The following is a 21,563-nucleotide window of genomic DNA, read 5'->3' as shown; positions in this document are numbered from 1 at the left end:
TACATACAGTTGTCTGTTAGTGAAGCATATGGCATATTTGTGAAAAAGCCTGAAGTAATCAAATGATCCATAGTTTTTGGTGGGGGGCACCAGGGATAGCCATGGCCGGAGGCATAATGTTTTCGGGTTGTCCATCTAATTCTCCCGAACACAATATCTCAAGAACACCTTGAGAGAATTTCTTCAAATTAGCACAAACGTCCACTTTGACTGAAGAATAAACAGATCATAATTTGGCAGTCAAGGATCAAGCTCACCATGACCTCACAAAACATGTTTTTGGCCATAACTCAAGAATGCATATACTAATTATGACAAAACTTCACACAAATGTCTAAAAGGATAAATAGAAAAACCTCAATTTGTGGTGTTTTACCGACGTAGTGTGTTTATTTGGAAAGAGACTGAATGCAAACAGTACATTTCCTGTGGAAACGTGAGTGTATTTAGAAAACAGACATTGCATGTGACAGGCAAGCGTCCATGTTTTCACACACATGGATGTAAATTGTAAGAGAAATTTGCCCTGTGCGTGGAGGCATAGAACCACAGCGTGGTAATTCTAGTGTTGTTGTTATTTTTAAAAAGCACTTAAGTTATCGAAAACACATTATAAAATCTGTCTGCCTCCTTTTACTGTGAGAGCGGAAGTGATTACAAATCATGTCTGATTTGTCCGTTTACATTTGTGGTTAGCGCTGTCACCTCACAGCAAGAGCCTTCCAGGTTTGAAACCACAGGCCAGCTAGGGCCTTTCTGTGTGGAGTTTGTATGTTCTCCTTGTGTCAGCTTGGGTTTGCTCCAGCTTCCTCCCACAGTGCACAGACAAAGACTTGCAGCCCTACGTGTTTCACCCTGATCCTTAACACCAAAGCACATGAAGTAGTTGAAATGAGCTCATCCCTTACAAACTGTAATGTAATACATATATGCCTAGATGATTATAACCTGGCAGCCTAATATGATATGATTCTAAGCTGGGCCATTCTGCATAGAAAACTTTGGTACTTAACACTTTGATACTGATACTTTGTACTTTTACTGCAGTAAAAGTTTGAATGCAGACTGTAAGAAATGTAGGCTAATCCTACAGTGTGGTATTGCTACTTTAAAGTACACGTTCTGAGTACTTCTTTCATCAATATATTTGGCAGATTTGCACTGTTTTTTAGATTACCCTACAGTTTTTCATCTCCTGTCCAGTGAAAACTATGCATCTTCAGATGTAGTGACTTTGAAAGTTTTAGATAAACTTAATGAAATGTTCCTTTAAAGCTTGAAGACATGCATCGCTTTAAAGCAGAAAGTAGCAGTTGTAAAATATATTTCCATGATCATTTATTAGCCATACAGTCCTCCTAATGACTGCTGGACACGCCCTCCACCCCGCAGGTTCAGTGTCAAAGGTCAATGTCAATTGAGCTGACTCTGTTGAGCTCCAGGCTTACTTATCAAAACAAGATGAAGACGTTATTTGTGTTGCTCCTCTCCTGTCACATTGCATCTACAGGTAAGACCACATTGTGACTCTTACGGATACTTGTTATTGCTATTGCTGTAAAAGTTTTGTTTGATTTTGGTCATTGTATCAATAGCGTGACACTGGGAACCTTAGTTTCACTTTCACATTGTCCCACTGATCTTACAATAATACCATTATGTGTATTGTTATTTTCTGTAAACATGACAGAACATTACGAAACTAACCATATATGCCTTAGTTATATGTATGCTATTAATAAATGGCCATTGTTGTGTATGTTGTGGTTATTTTGGGAAACGGTCATTACATGTACATGTTGCTAATCTTTCTGCTGTTGTTTTTGACACATGTATAGCTGCAGATACATTCTGTTTGTTGCATACACGACATGCCAAACCCACCAACACGACAGTTATCAAAACCCTACTACAACAGGAAGTTGTAATGAACAAATATGAGGCCAAAGCCACCAAAAATAATCCACTTTATAATTTATTATCCCTGAAGACATGACTCACCTTATAGAAAACTAGATGCTAACTTAGCATTTTCTTCAGGGCTTCCACTTCCAGACCAAAGAGAGAAGGGGCTGATTGTGACTGACATAGTGGGTGAATCATAGCTAGGGGGCGGGTCACCTCCAGTTGCAGCCATACCTACTTGTTTTTGGGTGTGCGGTAATTCAAGTCACTGAGGTCACAGGAAATGGTCCTGTTGCACAAAAAGACACAAAAAAGTTGCTAAGTTTGCTGCTGCAAGGGATTTCAATTAAAGCTTTTTAGTTTCATTAATCTAAAGTTATTGCATTTGTACAGGGCAACCTTCAACAAATATATTTTTCAAGTGATGAAGCCGAAAAACTGGCTGCATAGAAAGACTGCTCATTAGAGAACAGCAGTGATTTTTTTAAACACTTTAAACGACCTGTGTCAATGTTTTCCTTTCCTCTAATATATAGCAATACACTAAGCAATGTAATAACACAATAATATAGTTTAGTTGTTCTGTTAAATGGTTGATACTTAATGAAAAGTTAAACTAAAGCCTAATGATTATGCAGAATAATGGTCCTTGTCAAGGTGGAGCTCATTTTAGCTGTTTTATGCATGCAGGGACCACTTTATTAGGTACACCTGTAAAATGTAATACAATACAATGCAACGACTCAGTCATAAGTCCTACCTTTACAAGTTCAGTTTTAATTGACACTGTCAAAGAGGTTTTAATTTAACTATGGCTATGTTTAGGCCTAGTCCTGGGGCTTGCAGTGGCATTGAACTGGAAGCATTATATTGAGGCAGGTTTCTTATGTTTTGCTTTTCATTTCATTTTATTTCATTTATAATGTAAGGAATGCAAATATCAGCAACCTCATTAGGTCTGACCAGTAAGGTTGCTAGCATTTTTCTTTTTTTTTGTTATTTTTTAACATAGTTTTTTGTTTTAAAAAATACAGAAATGTAAAAATTCAGTTCAAAATCAGATTTTCAGCATAAACTTTGCACCGTAAGTGTTGTGTTTTTCAAGGTCTTCTGCAAACATTCAGCAGCTTTTGAGTTTTCTCATCTCTTTCTGATAAGGGGCCTAATGTCCTATCCTAAATGTGATGAAAAATGTCTTTCTGCACCAGAAAACAGAACCTTTAAACTAATCTCCTTATAGGATGGCCATGGTGAAAAACTGAATTGAAAAAATGACACCCTGTTTTTTTGTTGTTTTTTTTCAGTTGAACACTCCCTAAAGTTTTTCTTCACTGGATCTTATGGCATCCCAAACTTCCCAGAGTTTGTGGGTGTTGTGATGGTTAATCACACTGAGGTGATTTACTGCGACAGCAACATCAAGAGAGCAGAACCCAAACAGGACTGGATGAAGAAAATAATAGATGATGATCCAAAACACTTGGACTGGTACACTGATGAGTGTCGTGTTGGTCAATGGTTCTTCCGTTCAACCATTGAAAGTCTGATGCAGCGTTTAAAACAAACTGGAGGTGAATTTATGTTTTACTTTTTGCTGCTACATTTTTTTTATCTTCTTAAAAACAGTTAAGTAGATTAATTATTAGCTTAGCTTCAACAGTAACTTGTAACAAACACCACCAAAGAAGATATATCATCACAAAATATGATTTGATCATCAGAACATCTTTATGTAATGAAGAATCAACATATAGTTGTTTTAGTAGCTGTTTACGGCAGTTACTGGTATTTGTCTCTCGATCAGGTGTTCACACTTTGCAGAACATGTTTGGCTGTGAGTGGAATGATGACACTGAAGAGGTTAAAGGCTTCAATCGGTTTGGTTATGATGGAGAAGACTTCATGTCTTTGGACCTGAGGAGAGCAACATGGATACCTGAAACACAATTTTCCCCTTTTGAGTTGGACTTTAATGAAGACTTGATGGAAATATACCAACAGACTCTTAACACCAAACAAGAGTGGGACAGTGACAAAGCTAAAATAAAAAACATCATGCATCTCCTCACTCAGCGTTGTCCTCAGTAGCTGAGGAAGTATTTAAGCTTTGGGAAGAGCTCTCTGCTGAGAAAAGGTAAAATCACATGACCTGATGTAGACTAAATGGTAAAACAATGTTCATATGCCTGTCCTGTTTTAAATGTATAGTTACATTACAATGAATGTGAAGCAACGTGTCGAGAACCACTGTACATATATATATATTTCTCTCTTTACACTCCTCTCATTCTCTCCTCCCCCCAGAGCTTCCCTCAGTGTCTCTCCTCCAGAAGTCTCCCTCCTCTCCAGTCAGCTGCCACGCTACAGGTTTCTACCCAAACAGCGCCATGATGTTCTGGAGGAAAGATGGAGAGGAGATTCATGAGGACGTGGATCATGGAGAGATCCTCCCCAACCATGATGGATCCTTCCAGATGAGCAGTGACCTGAACGTTTCATCAGTCCCACCTGAAGACTGGAGGAGGTACGACTGTGTGTTTCAGCTCTCTGGTGTGAAGGAGGACATCGTCACCAAACTGGACAAAGCAGTGATCAGGACCAACAGAGGTAAGAGAGGAATCAGAAGTCCTTGTGGTTAAGTCTTATTTGTTCATCTGTTACTTGGCAGGATATCTAAAAAACTGCACATCAGGTTTCTATTTTTTTGGTGGACAGTAAGTCATATAACAAGAAAGAACTCATTAGAAATTAGGCATTAAGAGACATCACTGAGATGATAGAAAATAGAGATGCAACAAAGGTCCCCACGTAGACTCAAATTGGCCATGCTGTGGTCTGCGCTTAACCCCTTAGCTGCAGTTGAACCTCCTGAGACAAAGTTTCCGATGTGTTCTATTTGTCTAGAGTATGACTGATAGTGAAATTTTCCAAGATATGGTTTATTTATAATACCCATCCATAAGGCTTAAAACATTACACAACTGCAGCCACATAGAGGGCAGGTGCTGACATACAACATAAGTTTCAACAATATGAATGAACCCAAAGTCTGAATGCTCTGCTTTGGTTTCAGTTTCTTCTTCAGGGTTCCCCACTGGTCTTGTTATTGGAGTTGTGGTAGGACTGCTGCTGCTGCTGCTGCTGTCACTCTTTATCGTTGGACTTTTCATCTGGAGAAGGAACAATAATGGTGAAGAATAGAGATGTTTTTACTTCATGAATGAATTTAGAATAAACATCTGTGATAGTGTAATCCTGCATATTTTGTGTGGTAGTTCTGGCCCCGCCCCTTTGTGATGGTCCGACAAGCTGTTTGAGTAAGCATGGAGCCACACTGTAACTAACTGCACTCCCTGAAGAAATATTATCATATTTCGGAAAAATTAAACAGTGATTCCAGAAAGAAGCAGACAGAGGGGTCTACAAAATGTGTTTGAAGGATATATCCAGGATGTCAAACTGACTCAGCAGTAAACACAGGCTAAAAAGACAAAGACAGTCAGAAGCTAAAGGTGAACTATAGGCTACAGATCACGGTGTAAAAGTGAACCACCACATCACTGCTGATCGCCACAGAAGACAATGAATATAAAGTGAAACTGTGTCTATATTGAACCAGCTGAGTGTCATCACAGTGTGTGCAGATGGACGGTGTTTGTCTTCGCCCCCATGCCGCTGCCAGCACCGGGACCTCCGCTGCCGGACGGGCAGGGATCTCCGGGGAAGTCAAACATTAATCTGCGCACAATGCGATGACACACAGCTGGTTGAATATCAGCAAAGGTTTCATGCCTCCCTTCACTGGTTTCTGTACAGCAGGGTCGGTCTTTGTTTCAGTGCTCAGTCATTAAAAAGCAAAAGCAGCATGTGTATACATTCAGTAGGCTATATCTTCAGTAGCTAGCTAGCTAACCCTACACTTTCAGGGTTTGGTTTTGGTTTTGGAACAGGGAAAAAACGTTTATCTTTTTCCAACCTCTCCAGGTAATGAGTATCATTAATACACAACGTGCCCCAGGCACAACATTTAGCTCCAAATTCACATAACCACCCTGAAAATGAAGGAAATCTGAAACGACTGCATTAGAGTCAATGGAGCAAAGCTGTGTTGTTGTCGGACTCTGGTCCCGATGTTACGTTATGATTGGCCAGTCTGCGGCTGGGGGGCAGGACTTGGCAAAGGGTCAAATCATAAGTAAAGGGTAGTCACAAAGAGCCTATTTATCTATTTCTTGTTGTATAAATTCTAAAATGTGAATCAGTTACTAACTTTGTTTTCTCTCATCTGTATTTCAGGGTTTCAGCCTGCTAACAGTAAGTATTCTATCGTGAAATGTTTCAAACTGATTTTCTTTTTTCCCTTGTTGACAAGCAACTAATATCCAGTTTACCATATAAACAAAAGTCCTGCATAATGTGGACACCAATATGAGAATCATTTCACTTTCACTATTTATTTGCTTCTTATCTTCACAGGGGACAGTGAAGATTAGAAGAACTCCCTGAGTGAGGAGTAGCCGAATCAATACCAATTTTACCTATTTCACAGAGAACTGAGTGAACTTTTTTCTAACCTGCCAGTTCACAAGACCTTTGGATCAAAACTCAGGTTAGCAGAGAACATGAAGGATGTCCAATGGAATGTTGAGTGCCAACTGGTGATGAGCCAGTTTAACACATTACTAATTTACCAGTTCACGAGAATGCCAGAGAGTTCTGGGGAGTGTTCCCACTCGAGAATTGGTAGCTTCTTCCCTGGCCATCTTAACTACCAGGTGAAACTTTACTTTTAGAGTAAGAGTAAGAGTAATTAAGAAATGTTAGGATACATGTAGAGTCCCCCATCAATATAGAAATGATGTTAAATGGCTTCATATATTTTCCCTGTACTTCCCAACAATCTCTCAGCTGTTGAACTGTGTATAAATTGTATTTCATCTATGGTCTCTGGTGTTTCCACATATTTATCCATCTTGCCAAGTTATAGTCATTCATTAGTTGTTTGCTGCTGTATTCACTGCATTTATTCTTTATTGCATTTTTTCATTCATTTGGATGTTTATTGGTTAAAAGTTGTGTGTTTTACTAGCTTTTCATTTCTAAAACTAGAATTACTGCCTCACAGTTGTATACCTCCACAAATCAGTCAAGTTGCACTTACAGTTTTGATCCGTGTCTGTGAAAACATGGATGCTTCACACACATCAGTTAAGTATGTGACCCCTTCTGTTCCTAACTTATGAGGTTGAATAATGGCTGGAAAAGTGTTTTTTGCAGAACATTATGATGTCAAAGTGGAGTTGACTTTTGATGTTTTGGATTTAAAATGTCACTTCATCATTTTATCCTTTTATATATTTGACTGAAATTTTGTCAAAATTAGCAGATGAATTCTTAAGTTATGGCCCAAAACATGTTTTGTTAGGTCACAGTGACCTTTGACCTTTGACCACCAAATTCTTATAAGTTTGTTAATGAGTTCAAGTGGACATTTGTGCTAAATTTGAAGAAATTCCCTTGAGGCCTTGAGATATTGCGTTCACAAGAATGAAACAGCCACAAGATCACAGTATCCTTCACCTTTGATCTTCAAAATCAAATCAGTTCGTTGTTCAGTCCAAATGGATGTTTGTGTCACATTTGAAGAAATTCCCCATAAGGTGTTCTTGAGATTTTGGGCTCTAGTTTCGCAGACCGGGCGAGGCGGAGGCGCAGCGCACCTGCGCTTCGCCAACTGGGTGTGGCCAGGCTGGGTGTGGCCAGTGCCCCTTGTACTGCTGTGGACAAGGGGCAGTAGCAAAACATATTTTAGCCGCCTAAAAAATCAATATCCGGTTAAGTGTACACTATTGAAATACTTTCACCACTCTACCTTTCCATCAGCGAGCCCTTTGAGGTGGGGAGCTGATGCTGTAATTTATGCTCTCTTCAAAGCCACCAGAATCCATTGACAAAAACAGCAATTTTACCTCAGAACACAGGAGTTCCTGGTCTAACGCTGCCTTGGTCAGTTAGTTTGTGTTACTGTGTGACTGTTGAAGGCAGACTGTTGTGCTTTAAAGGGTTAGTTTGGATTCAGCAAAGTCACACAATAACAGACAAACTAACCGATCGAGGCAGCAGTGGGCCAGTATCTCCCACAGTGTGTGTGTGTGAGTTTGTACTTAGTTACATTCCACTGCTATTAACGTAAATACATACATTAAATGATGTTTCCAAATCTAATTTAAAACAAAAATTAAAATTGGGGCATCGGTGGCTTGGTGGTAGAGCAGGTGCCCCATGTACAAGGCTGTTGCCGCAGCGGCCCGGGTTCGACTCCAGCCTGTGGCCCTTTGCTGCATGTCACTCCCTCTCTCTATCTCTCCCTTTCACACTTGTCTGTCCTATCAATTAAAGGCTGAAAAATGCCCAAAAAATATCTTAAAAAAAAAAAAAATTAAAATTAAAAAGAAATAATCATGATAGCAGTTGTATTCTGTTTCTACTCAACACTAATTGCTGACATCTGCTAATATTTGTTATAATTAATTAATTGCATTAATTAATTTTTTAATTTTTAATTAATGTGAAAAGTAAAAAACAAAAAAAACTAATTAAGGGTAAAGAAGGTGTCAGAGTGCATAAAGTAAGTGATACTGCACCAAAAAGAAAACACATGCTTAATTTATGCATAACAATGCCACCATAATGATTTCATGAAGGAATTAGGATGTATGATGAACCCCTTAACACTATGTTCAAGTCACTTTGACTAAATGTGATTTATAGTTCATTGAATAATAAATATAAGTGTACTTCATGCGTCATAATCTATATGCCACCAAGTTAGTTGGAAGCCAGGAAGTGAAGTGCCCTTCACTTCCTGTTTGATGCTATCTGTTTGCATCCTGCACGACTTTCTGTCTCCTCCACACTTTAAACACTGACATAAGCAAAACTGTTTGTCATGAAATGCTAATTCCAACATAACACATGCTTTTGAGGATAAACATGAGTTGCCCTAACTGTATGGAATGAACCAACTAGCCTGCAAAAAGAGGGGGGTCTCTGAGTATAATATTTTAGAGGAAGAAATACAAAAACAGTTGTAAAAGTAAAAAAAGAAAATAAAATATGATACAAAAAAATATATTTTGTTTAAATATAAAATGCAAAAAAATAGTATAGTGATGATTTTTTTTACACGACATTATAATGTCATGGAAAATGTGCCTACACCACAAAATAGACTTGGATTGCTATCTAGTCATGGTATCTCTCTATCTTGCACTCTTAACAGCGTGGGCTTGTGGCTTACTTGCATTTGAGTTTTTTACTTCCTGCGCCTGAACACACGCCTCACTTAATCAAGTCAAGATCAGCTCTACCAAGAACATGATGAAAAGTTTATTTTTGTTGCTCCTTTTCTGTCATGTTGTATCTCCAAGTAAGATAACAATTTATTTCAAAGTGTTGCTATAACAGCAGATTAAATTAGTACATAATTTGTTTTAACAAATTAGTTTTGGTTGGATTTCAGCTTTTAGATTTCTTGTTTTAGCAGAATGCCTGTTTTCATCTATGACAAAATTAACTGAGCTCAATTGTTCATTTATGCTGCTGATCCTGTAGCAAAAAAATTAAGAGTTGGTCAGGGAGTTTGAAAATTTCCATTTTTTTTAATTTTTCACCCAGTTAAATTTAATATACAGATTTCCAAGAAAATTTTACATGACACAGTAACGCAGTTCACAGTATGTTCTCTCTCTGCTGCAGCTCAGAAATAGTGAAAAGAAACTGGAAATAAAAATGTGGATAAATTCCAAGCCGCTGCTATCACACCAGGACTTTTAAATTAGGCTAATGAGAATACAATTTTAAAAGTTTTTGTTTGTTTGTTTGTTTGTTTGTTTTTCTGAAAATTGAAAATTCTAAAAATGGTTATAATCAAGATATTTTTTTTCCAAAATGAAACAATCAGATTTTTGAGAATCTGATTTGTATACAACAAACTTCCTTTGGTTTATTAGTGCATAACAAAAATACAGTGATAGAAAATGAAATTAAAAATAAAAGCAAGTATTGCAAAAATCAAGAAACACACACATGCATGCACACAATCACACACACACACACACACAAAGAAATACTATAAACTATAAACATATGGTACAATTTTGTGCAGAAGTGTGCAAATATTGTGCATGGAATGAGCAGTGGTTGAGGAAGAATTCAGCACCTTAAATAAATATTACCACATTGTAAACATATGCATAAAAAATACTTTGATTATCAAAATATATAGTTCCCAAGTCTGTTGTACTTTACTTTACTTTTTACATTTCAATATGTTTTATGTGCAAAATGTAATTTGTAATATAACCAGTAACTGAAGCCGTCACACAGGGGCATGTCTAGATTTGGAGGACAATGGGGGCTTAGCCCGGACCATAGGGGGGTTCAGGGGGCTCCTCCGTCAGGACATTTTTTTGACGATGAAACTGATGCTTATTTTATGCACTCTGGCACCTTCTTTACCCTTAATTACTTTTTTTTTTTTTTAACTTTTCACATTAATTATGAATTGTGACATTAAAAATATTAGCAGTTGTCAGCAGTTAGTGTTGAGTAGAAACAGAATACAACTGCTATCATGATTATTTCTTTTTAATTTTAATTTTTGTTTTAGATAAGATTTGGAAACATCGTTTAATGTATGTATTTACGTTAATAGCGGTGGAATGTGACTAAGTACATTTACTGAAGTACAAGCATGAATGGACTGAAAGATTATTAAATCCAGGGCTTTTTATAATTATTTGGACTACTCTTATTTTTGAATATTATATATAGCTTTATATTTAGATCTGGAGCTGTTTATAAAATATTCAGGGCTAAAGCCTCGGATGCCCAGGTCTAATGACACCACTGCTGTCAGATAAATCTAATGAAGCAAATGGTACAACATTCCCCTCTGAAATGTAGACGTCTAAAGTGGCACAAGAAGAAATTACTGAAGTAAAGTATTGTACTTATCTAAATGTACTTGATGACATTCCACCACTGAAATGCAGTTCAATAAATGAAGAGAGCAGGGGAGTCCTGTAGGAGTGCAAGTTATGCAGTACAATGTGTCTTGCAATTTAAATATGGATGGAAACTATACTGGCAAACAAAAATCCAGCTTAAATTGGGTTTTAACACAGTGCAATTGCAAGAGAATGTATTATATTTAGGGTGCTTTTTCTTTTATTAGTTTATTATATTTAGTTGTTTTGGGCCTCCAATGCACAGTTAGCAACTTTTAAGATTCATTTTCAGTTCTTCGCTTTCTATGACATGAAGCGCCTTCTGTTGTTGTTGGTAGTGACCCATTTTTAAATCGTCTGCTGTGCTCAGGTAATTTACAACCAATTACACAAAAAGAATAACCATATAACAGAAAACCTGCTCCTTCTTCAGTGACTCACTCCCTGCAACTGTTCTACACTGGATCGCTGAGAGTCCCAAACTTCCCAGAGTTTGTTGCTGTTGTAATGGTTGATGGAGTTGAGGTGATTTACTGTGACAGCAACACTACAATAGCAGAACCCAAACAGGACTGGATGAAAAAACTACTGAAAGATGATGTAAAACACATGGACTGGTACAATGATGAGTGTCGTCATAGTCACAGCTTCTTCAATACCACCATTGAGAGAATGATGCAGCAATTTAACCAAATTGGAGGTATATTTACATTTCACTTTTACCCACTGAAACATTTTTACCCTAGCTTGTTATGCAGCAAATTAATGTGACATGTAAGAATAAATCGCATACAAAATTAAAAAGCTGGTTATGTATGTATTTCAAATCACTGTTTTAGTCTCTGTTTCAGTTATTAGTTGACTGCAGTCCTGTCTCTGTTGCTCAGGTGTTCACACTTTCCAGCAGATGTTTGGCTGTGAGTGGGACGATGAGACTGGAAAGGTTAATGGTTTTAATCAGTATGGTTATGATGGAGAAGACTTCATAGCACTTGACCTGAAGACAGAGACATGGATCGCTCCTAAACCACAAGCTGTCCCCACCAAACACAAGTGGGACAATGACAAAACAGGATTAGCGGCCATTAAAACCTATCTCACCCAACATTGTCCTGACCAGGTGAAGAAGTACGTGGACTATGGGAGGAGCTCTCTGCTGAGAAAAGGTAGAATCACATGACCCGATGTAGTTTTATGAAACAGTTTGTCCTGATGTAATTTAGCATTGCAGCAAATATGAAGTAAGGCACACTGTATATCTGTGTCTCTGCAGAGCTTCCCTCAGTGTCTCTCCTCCAGAAGTCTCCCTCCTCTCCAGTCAGCTGCCACGCTACAGGTTTCTACCCAAACAGAGCCATAATGTTCTGGAGGAAAGATGGAGAGGAGCTTCATGAGAACGTGGACCATGGAGAGATCCTCCCCAACCACGATGGAACCTTCCAGATGAACAGTGACCTGGACCTTTCATCAGTCCCACCTGAAGACTGGGAGAAGTACGACTGTGTGTTTCATCTCTCTGGTGTGAAGGACATCGTCACCAAACTGGACAAAGCAGTGATCTGGACCAACAGAGGTAAGACTTCTATCAGAAGTGATGATGGTAGGAAATGCATGTTTAGTTTACTTCACCTCATGCATTCTGTTTTTGCTGAGTTGATGCAACCATATGCCCCCTTGTTTCAATATAGCATCTTCAGTTTAGGTTTCTCTGTTACATGTTGAAGATCCAAAGTCATCTATACAGCTGGCCACCATATGATCGCCCCCAGGGTAACCACAGTGAGGGAGCTGCTTCATTTTGAGCAGCAAACCCCTTTAGCGTGATTAACTGTTAACCCTAGCCCGAACTGTTACATTGTGTTACTGTTACCGAACATTAGCTTCCACCAGATCACCGGTGGTGCGCAATGCAGTAAACTGAGGAGTAGAAAAATTCACCTTTTGACCAACATACATACCTGGTCAAAAATATTCTTGGCGGTTAACCAATTAACAAATTAACTGTTAATCAGTTCAGATCTTTGGTTTTCTATCCCCCAAAAGGGGCATGACCTTGATGTTTTGTGAGGTACCCATATGTGCTGGTCTGGTCAATTAGCATATGCAGCTAGTTAGTGGTGGTAATGTCTAATAAGCAAGTAAAGTCAGCAAGCCCTGGCAGATGATCTGCTGATACCTGGAAAGTGTCTGTTTCATAATGTGTGTCTGTATCGTCAATAGGTCTACACAATTTAAACTATTTAAATACAGCCATGGCAATAGGGTAAAATATTATGAAAACACTCTGAAAAGTTTTGAAAATTAATTGGTAAAATGTGTGGGAACCCTTCTCATCACTTGGTAGATAATGTGGTCATGACATTATTAACACAGACACTTATCAGCTTTTTAACATAAAAATCAAAACATAGTCTGTCCCTGGCCCGGTCAAAAAAGACACTTGTGTGCCAAGCCACCTGGTCGCCTGCCCCATCAAAAAGATATTTTCCACCAGGCATAACAGCTGTTCTGGGGTCAACCCTGCAATCCCTGGCCACATCTGGCCATGCTTTTTATACCAAATTCTAAAAAAGACAGCAGTTTACATAATGAAGTGCTGATGTGCTTTCTGCAAAAAAACAAAAAAACAGAGATCTTCACTTAGAAAAACTTCGCAAGCACATGCAAGTTTTTCACATACTCTAGGTGAAATAATGTTAGCAAGCTAGCGTTAGCTTCAGGTATGTTCATTCTTCATGTGTAACGTTGATCTTTGATGTTATGATAATGACATTAAGTTATATTGTAGCTAGAGGTCTGTTGGACTTTTGAATTTATTAAACCTCATTATTAATTAACTGAGGAAAGTTTTATTAACAAGTGCTGTGGTTTCATTATTTTGCACCGGCCCACACACCCTAAAAATATTAAAGTGGAAAGTAACTTGTACTGAGTAATTTGTTAACCATGTACTTTTACTTGAGTAGGTCTCTCCAATGGTAATTTTCACTTTTACTTGAGTCATTTTTTATGGGAGTAATTGTACTTATACTCAAGTATAGATTTTCATTACTCTACCCACCACTGCTGAAATCTCTTAATAGTGAAGAGATGATTCATACAGCTAATTGTGTGTTGAACAAATACATTTTAACTGTATGAGTACAGACGACACTTGTTTATGGGCTATAATGATGTTTAGCCCAATCTCCATCACGGGGCAGTGCACTGACATTTGCACGCACTCATATGGCATTTAAGGAACAACTCACTAATATTGTACTCTAGTACATGCGAGCTAATTGTTTCTATTCACTCCTATGTAAAAAACATTCTAAGATGAACACAGGAGCATGTGATTTCCTGTCAACTGTGGTTAACACTGCCTTCCTGTTGATGGTAACACACCAACCATGAAATGTGTAGTGACAAAATGTCTAAAAACATGTACCCCTTATATCAGGGGTGTCAAACATACGGCCCGTGGGCCAGAACCGGCCCGCCAAAGGGTCCAATCTGGCCCTGGGTGACTTTGCACACCCCATGTTGATGCATATGTAAAGGCTTAGAGGTTCAGGAGCAATTCAAACAGTGAGCAGATACTTCATGTAAAATACTGCCTTAGAAACTGTTCCACTCTGACAGCTCTCTGAAATAATAAGTAGGCTACTTTCTCTGGTCATATTTAAAGATTTTGAACATTGTGCAAAATATTGTCAACCAGCAGCTTCAGAACAAAAGAACCTGTATCAGACTTCTTTCTTAGAACAATATTAGGGGAACCCTGCTGCTGAGGCACTGACAAAATTTAAGATTGTAAGGCAGGGGATGACTGAACCTGTTTCGTCAATAGCTTCCACTTTAGTAGTAAAAATATGAAAAAAAGTCACATGTAATGAAGGCTGAATGTGGATGGAAACCAATCACACAAGATTAATAAACACGTAACAGAAAATGATTTCTTTTTTTTTTCACAGTGTATCAGTCCCTGAAACTGTTCTACACTGGATCGGTGAGAGTCCCAAACTTCCCAGAGTTTGTTGCTGTTGTAATGGTTGATGGAGTTGAGGTGATTTACTGTGACAGCAACACTACAATAGCAGAACCCAAACAGGACTGGATGAAAAAACTACTGAAAGATGATGTAAAACACATGGACTGGTACAATGATGAGTGTCGTCATAGTCACAGCTTCTTCAATACCACCATTGAGACTCTGATGCAGCAATTTAACCAAACTGGAGGTATATTTACATTTCACTTTTACCCACTGAAACATTTTTACCCTAGCTTGTTATGCAGCAAATTAATGTGACATGTAAGAATAAATCGCATACAAAATTAAAAAGCTGGTTATGTATGTATTTCAAATCACTGTTTTAGTCTCTGTTTCAGTTATTAGTTGACTGCAGTCCTGTCTCTGTTGCTCAGGTGTTCACACTTTCCAGCGGATGTTTGGCTGTGAGTGGGACGATGAGACTGGAAAGGTTAATGGTTTTAATCAGTATGGTTATGATGGAGAAGACTTCATAGCACTTGACCTGAAGACAGAGACATGGATCGCTCCTAAACCACAAGCTGTCCCCACCAAACACAAGTGGGACAATGACAAAACAGGATTAGCGGCCATTAAAACCTATCTCACCCAACATTGTCCTGACCAGGTGAAGAAGTACGTGGACTATGGGAGGAGCTCTCTGCTGAGAAAAGGTAGAATCACATGACCCGATGTAGTTTTATGAAACAGTTTGTCCTGATGTAATTTAGCATTGCAGCAAATATGAAGTAAGACACACTGTATATCTGTGTCTCTGCAGAGCTTCCCTCAGTGTCTCTCCTCCAGAAGTCTCCCTCCTCTCCAGTCAGTTGCCACGCTACAGGTTTCTACCCAAACAGAGCCATAATGTTCTGGAGGAAAGATGGAGAGGAGCTTCATGAGAACGTGGACCACGGAGAGATCCTCCCCAACCACGATGGATCCTTCCAGATGAGCAGTGACCTGGACCTTTCATCAGTCCCACCTGAAGACTGGAGGAGGTACGAGTGTGTGTTTCATCTCTCTGGTGTGAAGGACATCGTCACCAAACTGGACAAAGCAGTGATCAGGACCAACAGAGGTAAGACTTCAGTCAGAAGTGATGACGATAGGGAATGCATGTTTAGTTTACTTCACCTCTAATGCTGTGCATGCACTCTGTTTTTGCTGAGGTGATGCAACCATATGCCCCTTATTTCAATATAGCATCTTCAGTTTAGGTTTCTCTGTTACATGTTGAAGATCCTCAGTCATCTATACAGCTGGCCACCATATGATCGCCCCCAGGGTAACCACAGTGAGGGAGCTGCTTCATTTTGAGCTGCAAACCCCTTTAGCGTATTTAACTGTTAACCCTAGCCTGAACTGTTAGCACCACCAGCTATGTTGATACTGCTAAAAGCACTAACAGAGCTAACAGTAGTTATCAATGCTAAAGGGGGTTTTGGGTGTACTCACCATGGCAGCCTTCGGGGTGATCAGGTGAATGGGCCAAATGTTTCCACAGCAACACTGTTGGGCCAGGAGGGCGTTACAAGCAGTTATCACCAGATGAGTAGCGCCACTAGGCTAACATTAGCTTCCACCAGATCATCAGCGGTGCGCAGTGCAGTAAACCGAGGAGTAGAAAAATTCACCTTTTGACCAACATACATACCTGGTCAAAAATATTCTTGGCGGTTAACCAGTTAACAAATTAACTGTTAATCAGTTCAGATCTTTGGTTTTCTATCCCCCAAAAGGGGCATGACCTTGAGGTTTTGTGAGGTACCCATATGTGCTGGTCTGGTCAATTGGCATATGCAGCTAGTTAGTGGTGGTAATGTCTAATAAGCAAGTAAAGTCAGCAAGCCCTGGCAGATGATCTGCTGATACCTGGAAAGTGTCTGTTTCATGATGTATGTCTGTATCGTCAATAGGTCTACACAATTTAAACTATTTAAATACAGCCATGGAAATAGGGTAAAATATTATAAAAACACTCAGAAATGTTTTGAAAATTAATTGGTAAAATGTGTGGGAACCCTTCTCATCACTTGGTAGATAATGTGGTCTGTAATTGGTCGTGACATCATTAACACAGAAACTTATCAGCTTTTTAACATAAAAATCAAAACATAGTCTGTCACTGGCCCGGTCAAAAAAGACACTTGTGTGCCAAACCACACCTGGTCGCCTGCCCCATCAAGAACCAGACTGCAATGCTTTTTGAGTTCAAACAATGCAAGTGAATCTAAAGTGTAAATGTTCTGTTGTTTCAGGAGAGTCCCATGTTGGTCCTATAATTATCAGAGCTGTTGGAGTACTGCTTCTGCTGGCACTTGTCTACACTGGATGCTTTATCTGTAAAAGGAAACATAATGGTGAGGAACAAAAATTTTACTTCACTCTTTAAATACCTGTGATAGTTTTAAACAAATGTTTTTATTAAGTAACCAGTACAGTAGCCCCTGATGGTCAAAACAAGACATGTCAGAAAACACAACATTATAGAAAACACAAGGACATTGCTTTATGTTGTGATTTGTGGAATGTTTTGTTTTTTTTAAAAATGTGGCTGTGTTTAGTGAAATTTCATTTTGTTTTCTGATAAATAAATAATAATAATAATAATAATAATAATAAATATATATATCATGCTTTGTTTTCTGAAATGTAATTTTGACCCTGAGGGCCACCATAGCTCAGGGTTTAATTTAAATCCTTTAAAAAGGAAAAAAAAAATTGAAATATTGACAATAATTTTCTCTCATCTGGATTTCAGGGTACCAACCTACTAACATTCAAATGGACCAAAGCTGACTTTGAAAGGTGTCCATCCACAAAGGACTGACAGGACTACTGGTTCTGCTCAGGGGAGAAAAAAATATCAATAATTTTATTTGTACAATTATTTTGTGAGACAAGGGTAAAAAGGGTTAACACAAAAATGTTCTATGCTTTTTAGCCATGCTCAGGTTATGGCTAAGGGACGTGACAAAGTGTCAGTATTTGGCGCCCTAGGGATGAGAAAGGGCTGCATCATCAGGGCAAAGTTTTTATTTGTCCAGTACTTAGGTTTATGACAAAATATATGCACAGCAAAGTGTGCTAAATAGCTGTAATTGTGTTTTTGTGTTTAGTGATAATTAGCATGCTAACAAGCGAGACTAAGATGGCAAACATGGTTAACATTAGCCCCTTTTCCACCACAGGATCTTTTCTCATTTACGCGGGATTTTTAAAAACCTCTGTGTGTTTCCACAGAAATTACCCAGGTAAAAAACTTTCCCTCAACCCCAAACTTGCCCTGAAAAAAGTACCTAGTAGGGGGGTAGGACTTTTCAGATTAGAATTCTTGAGGGGCGGGGCGATGTGCTGAGGAACAATGATTGGTAGAACACACACTGCAAACTTTATTTCATTTCTACAAGCTCCACTTCGTTTCTGTTTTGATGAAAGATGGATCCCGAAACCCGGTACTAAATTAGCATCAGGGCTAAATTATCAAAGACCGTAGTATTGATAAGCGCTAACGGTATCGGTTCTCCTCTGCTCTCTGTGCCGGCGGTGAACTCCTCCACACACACATATCCACACATACACCGACACGACACGGTAACCAGTGAACAGCTGAGCGGCCCCGGTGGAAACGAAGTGAAGATAACTCGAAAATGACTTGAGTTGACGACAGCTACACTTGTGACTGTAAGTGACATTAACCTTTAGCAAGTAAGAAGCCAATACATGAGTACAGCAAGCATGAACATGTAAACATGCAGACAGCAATATTCAATATGCTCTGTCCACACTCCACAGTCTCTCGTCCACCGACACTAACGTTATGTCTTACACAAGGACAGCACGATAGTTCAGCTGATAGTGAATTGTTACTAATAAGCTCAAATGACAGCTGTCTGTATGTAGACTAACTTAGTTTGACACTTATCTTAAAAGACTTTTAAACTTAGCTGCTGGCTGAGACAAACAGCCCCAACTCTCTACCAGCACGTAACCAGCCAAGCCGGCAGAGCCAAATACAGGGCACACAAATCATCTACGTCATCACGCTAATTTGAATAAATTTTCCAGAACTTTGAGGTGAGGTGGAAACGCAAACCACGCAGATTACCAGGAATCATTTTACCCAGGTAAATAAATTCCTGGTTATAAAAGTTCCTGGAAATGTTGGTGGAAAAGGGGCTATTATATTGTTCTTGTTTTATATAGAGCCAGAAATCCAAGCATAATAGACATTTGCTATACAGAATGTGAGTTCAATTTTGATTTTGAATTTTTTTTCCCTCAAATTATGACCACTTCATGTGCTTCACATTTAGGAGAACTATAGGAGCTCTCACACTGTTTAAGGTTTTAAAAAACTGTGTTTTTCAGGAACTTTGCAGAAACCACAGCCGTTTCCAATTCAGTGTCTGAGACAACACTTCTCCGACGGTTGTGTTCCATGCAGAATCTCCTGACGCTCATTATGGAACACTGCGTGGCCCCTTCATGCTGTAAAATGTCACTGATTTCTGTGTGTGTCTTGCCACTCTCAAAAAGTTCACAGATCAGGTCTGCATAAGGCTGGAGTGCGGCCATAACTAGGCTACAAGTAGTTGAGAATGGAGCGCTCCTCTGCGAAGTTCAAAAGTTCTTTCGCAGATCTCCCTGCATTCCCCGAATTTGTCCGAATATCACAAAAACAAAACAAAGAAATTAAAAACTTCATTTTCATGTTCTTCTGTTTTAATAAAACAAAACAACAACTACAAAACATGTGATTTCTGTTGTTTTGTTTTACCGTTTTTCTGATCTGGTTTTGAAACAGAAAAACTAAAGAACAAAGGGTACACAGATTCATTTGGCCATGTCTACTTAAAAATCTGAAATTCCTCCATACTGAGAGAAACTGGTTACCAAAGTAGAAGACACTGCCAGAACATTTTCTGATCTTCAGCTGTTAATTTTTTTCCACCTGTTCAAGCAGGTTTGTTCTCGTGATGAGGAATCTAAGTTGGCAGCTGAAGTTGCCAGTGACAGATACATTGTGTTGAAAGTGCATCATTACTTAGAGATGGAAGTTTTGCAAGACATTAATGCCAGACTTGCCTGAGACGTTCATTTCTTGCTGAACTTAATATATGAAAGTGTTTCCTCTTACAGTCTACGAGGAAGTAACATGTAAATCAAAACTTGAAGCAGGTCAAGCAGGTTTTATTGTTTGTTTTTTTACAAGGAAAGCTGTGAGACTGAGATGAAGTTTAAAAAACGCACACCAGTACAAGAAATTAAACAGCCTTTGTTAGTGTGTATTTGAGTGTAGCTACTGTTATTATCCACCTTTGTCTGTGCAGCTGTCACAGTGCACAAGAGGAAATTTGCTGACATACAAATGACCCAGATCTTTATAATCTTCTGTTCTGGGATCATTAAGAGAATATTTGAAGAAATCAGTTTCTAAGTACTTAAGAACTTATAATGATAATATACTCACCAGATACTTGTTTCAGCCAAGTATTCCACTCAACCCAACAATAAACTCATCAAAATCAGTGACAACAAATTTGTATTCACTGATTTTGATGAGTTTATTGTTGGGTTGAGTGGAATACTTGGCCGAAACAAGTATTCAGTATGGATAACGTACTTTTTTTGAGTACCAGTCTCTTACACTTGTGATCAGTCATGATGTGAAGATTTCTCTGTAAATAGTTTTCTAATAAGTAATAAATGTATGAACTTCTGATCGACCCATATCAATTTCAGGCTTAAAATAACAACTTCTGATTAGGTCTCACTCACTTCCAGTTTGAGGTGAGTTCTCCTGTTAACAGGTACTGTGTGTCAAATATAGATATGATAAGGAAGGATTTATTTTTAATAACTAAAACACAGCCACAAATCTTTGATCCACGTCATTCATAACTAGACTTTGAAAAGTATTTATTTTGTTTGGAGGCTACAGCACAACAAAGTAGGAAATAACAACAATAAATACGATTAAAACAGACAAAAAAACCCAATTTATTTAACTACATAGCTTACTTGCTTATTTATGGTAGAAGCACAAATATCAAGGAAGATGACCAGTTCAACATCGTCTGCAAGTTAACAAAATCGGGCAGGCAAAACGCTCTGCATCTGAAACACTCTTGTTGTGGTATGACACAATGGCGGCTGCTGGTCTTTCAAACAGGGGAAGCTCACTTTAAGTTTACATCATAAAATTTGTCATATTGTAGCGAGGCAGTAACTTATTAAAGGAACATTTCATTGAAGCCGTTTTTTAACCACACTCATGCCATAGAACCACAGCAAAACACACCTCAAAGATTTTCAGATGGGTTTAAACACCTGAACTGTGTCTACACCACCAGAACTGATTTTCTCTCACAATAAACTTCCCTGAAAGGAGCAGCACTTTAACACTGGCCCAGGTAACAAACAGTGCTATACAGCAACATACTCTTAACATTCTCAAATATTACTGAAACACACATTTATTATACATGAATTCTGCCCTCCGCTCCTTTTGCAGAAAATGGTCTGTGACCCTGTCATACCAACTGCACACACACAACACAACTACAGCTTTGTGATTCAACGAACAAACAAACTAACGACACTAAACAGGGTAAAACTCAATAAAG

General features: G+C 38.6%; 2 protein-coding genes across 7 annotated transcripts in view; both read left to right on the top strand.

Moving 5' to 3' along the window:
* Positions 1-139: 139 nt before the first annotated feature.
* LOC117263028 (zinc-alpha-2-glycoprotein-like) lies at positions 140-7,084 on the top strand. Its single transcript, XM_078175885.1, is given in 7 exon segments — positions 140-1,510; positions 3,210-3,476; positions 3,710-4,039; positions 4,210-4,512; positions 4,979-5,095; positions 6,202-6,219; positions 6,382-7,084. Coding segments are annotated over 7 exon segments (1,152 nt in total). The 5' UTR covers positions 140-1,410; the 3' UTR covers positions 6,399-7,084.
* A 2,100-nt stretch (positions 7,085-9,184) lies between these two features.
* The window catches only part of LOC117263029 (major histocompatibility complex class I-related protein 1-like), a 58,068-nt gene continuing 45,689 nt past the window's right edge, over positions 9,185-21,563 (top strand). The window contains exons 1-9 of one of the 6 annotated variants that reach the window (XM_078175882.1): positions 9,204-9,334; positions 11,350-11,616; positions 11,804-12,082; positions 12,190-12,489; positions 14,873-15,139; positions 15,327-15,605; positions 15,713-16,012; positions 17,193-17,294; positions 17,696-20,454. In XM_078175882.1, the coding sequence (XP_078032008.1) occupies positions 9,283-9,334; positions 11,350-11,616; positions 11,804-12,082; positions 12,190-12,489; positions 14,873-15,139; positions 15,327-15,605; positions 15,713-16,012; positions 17,193-17,294; positions 17,696-17,733 (1,884 nt within the window). In that variant the 5' untranslated portion in view covers positions 9,204-9,282 and the 3' untranslated portion in view covers positions 17,734-20,454. Of the gene's footprint in view, positions 9,335-11,349; positions 11,617-11,767; positions 12,083-12,189; positions 12,490-14,872; positions 15,140-15,326; positions 15,606-15,712; positions 16,013-17,192; positions 17,295-17,695; positions 20,455-21,563 lie in introns of those variants that run through there. The other 5 variants (XM_078175883.1, XM_078175879.1, XM_078175881.1 and 2 more) reach the window with 5 other exon arrangements.

Source organism: Epinephelus lanceolatus, chromosome 16 (genome assembly GCF_041903045.1).
Source record: "Epinephelus lanceolatus isolate andai-2023 chromosome 16, ASM4190304v1, whole genome shotgun sequence".
Lineage (NCBI taxonomy): Eukaryota > Metazoa > Chordata > Actinopteri > Perciformes > Serranidae > Epinephelus > Epinephelus lanceolatus.
This window is presented reverse-complemented; position numbering and strand designations above follow the sequence as displayed.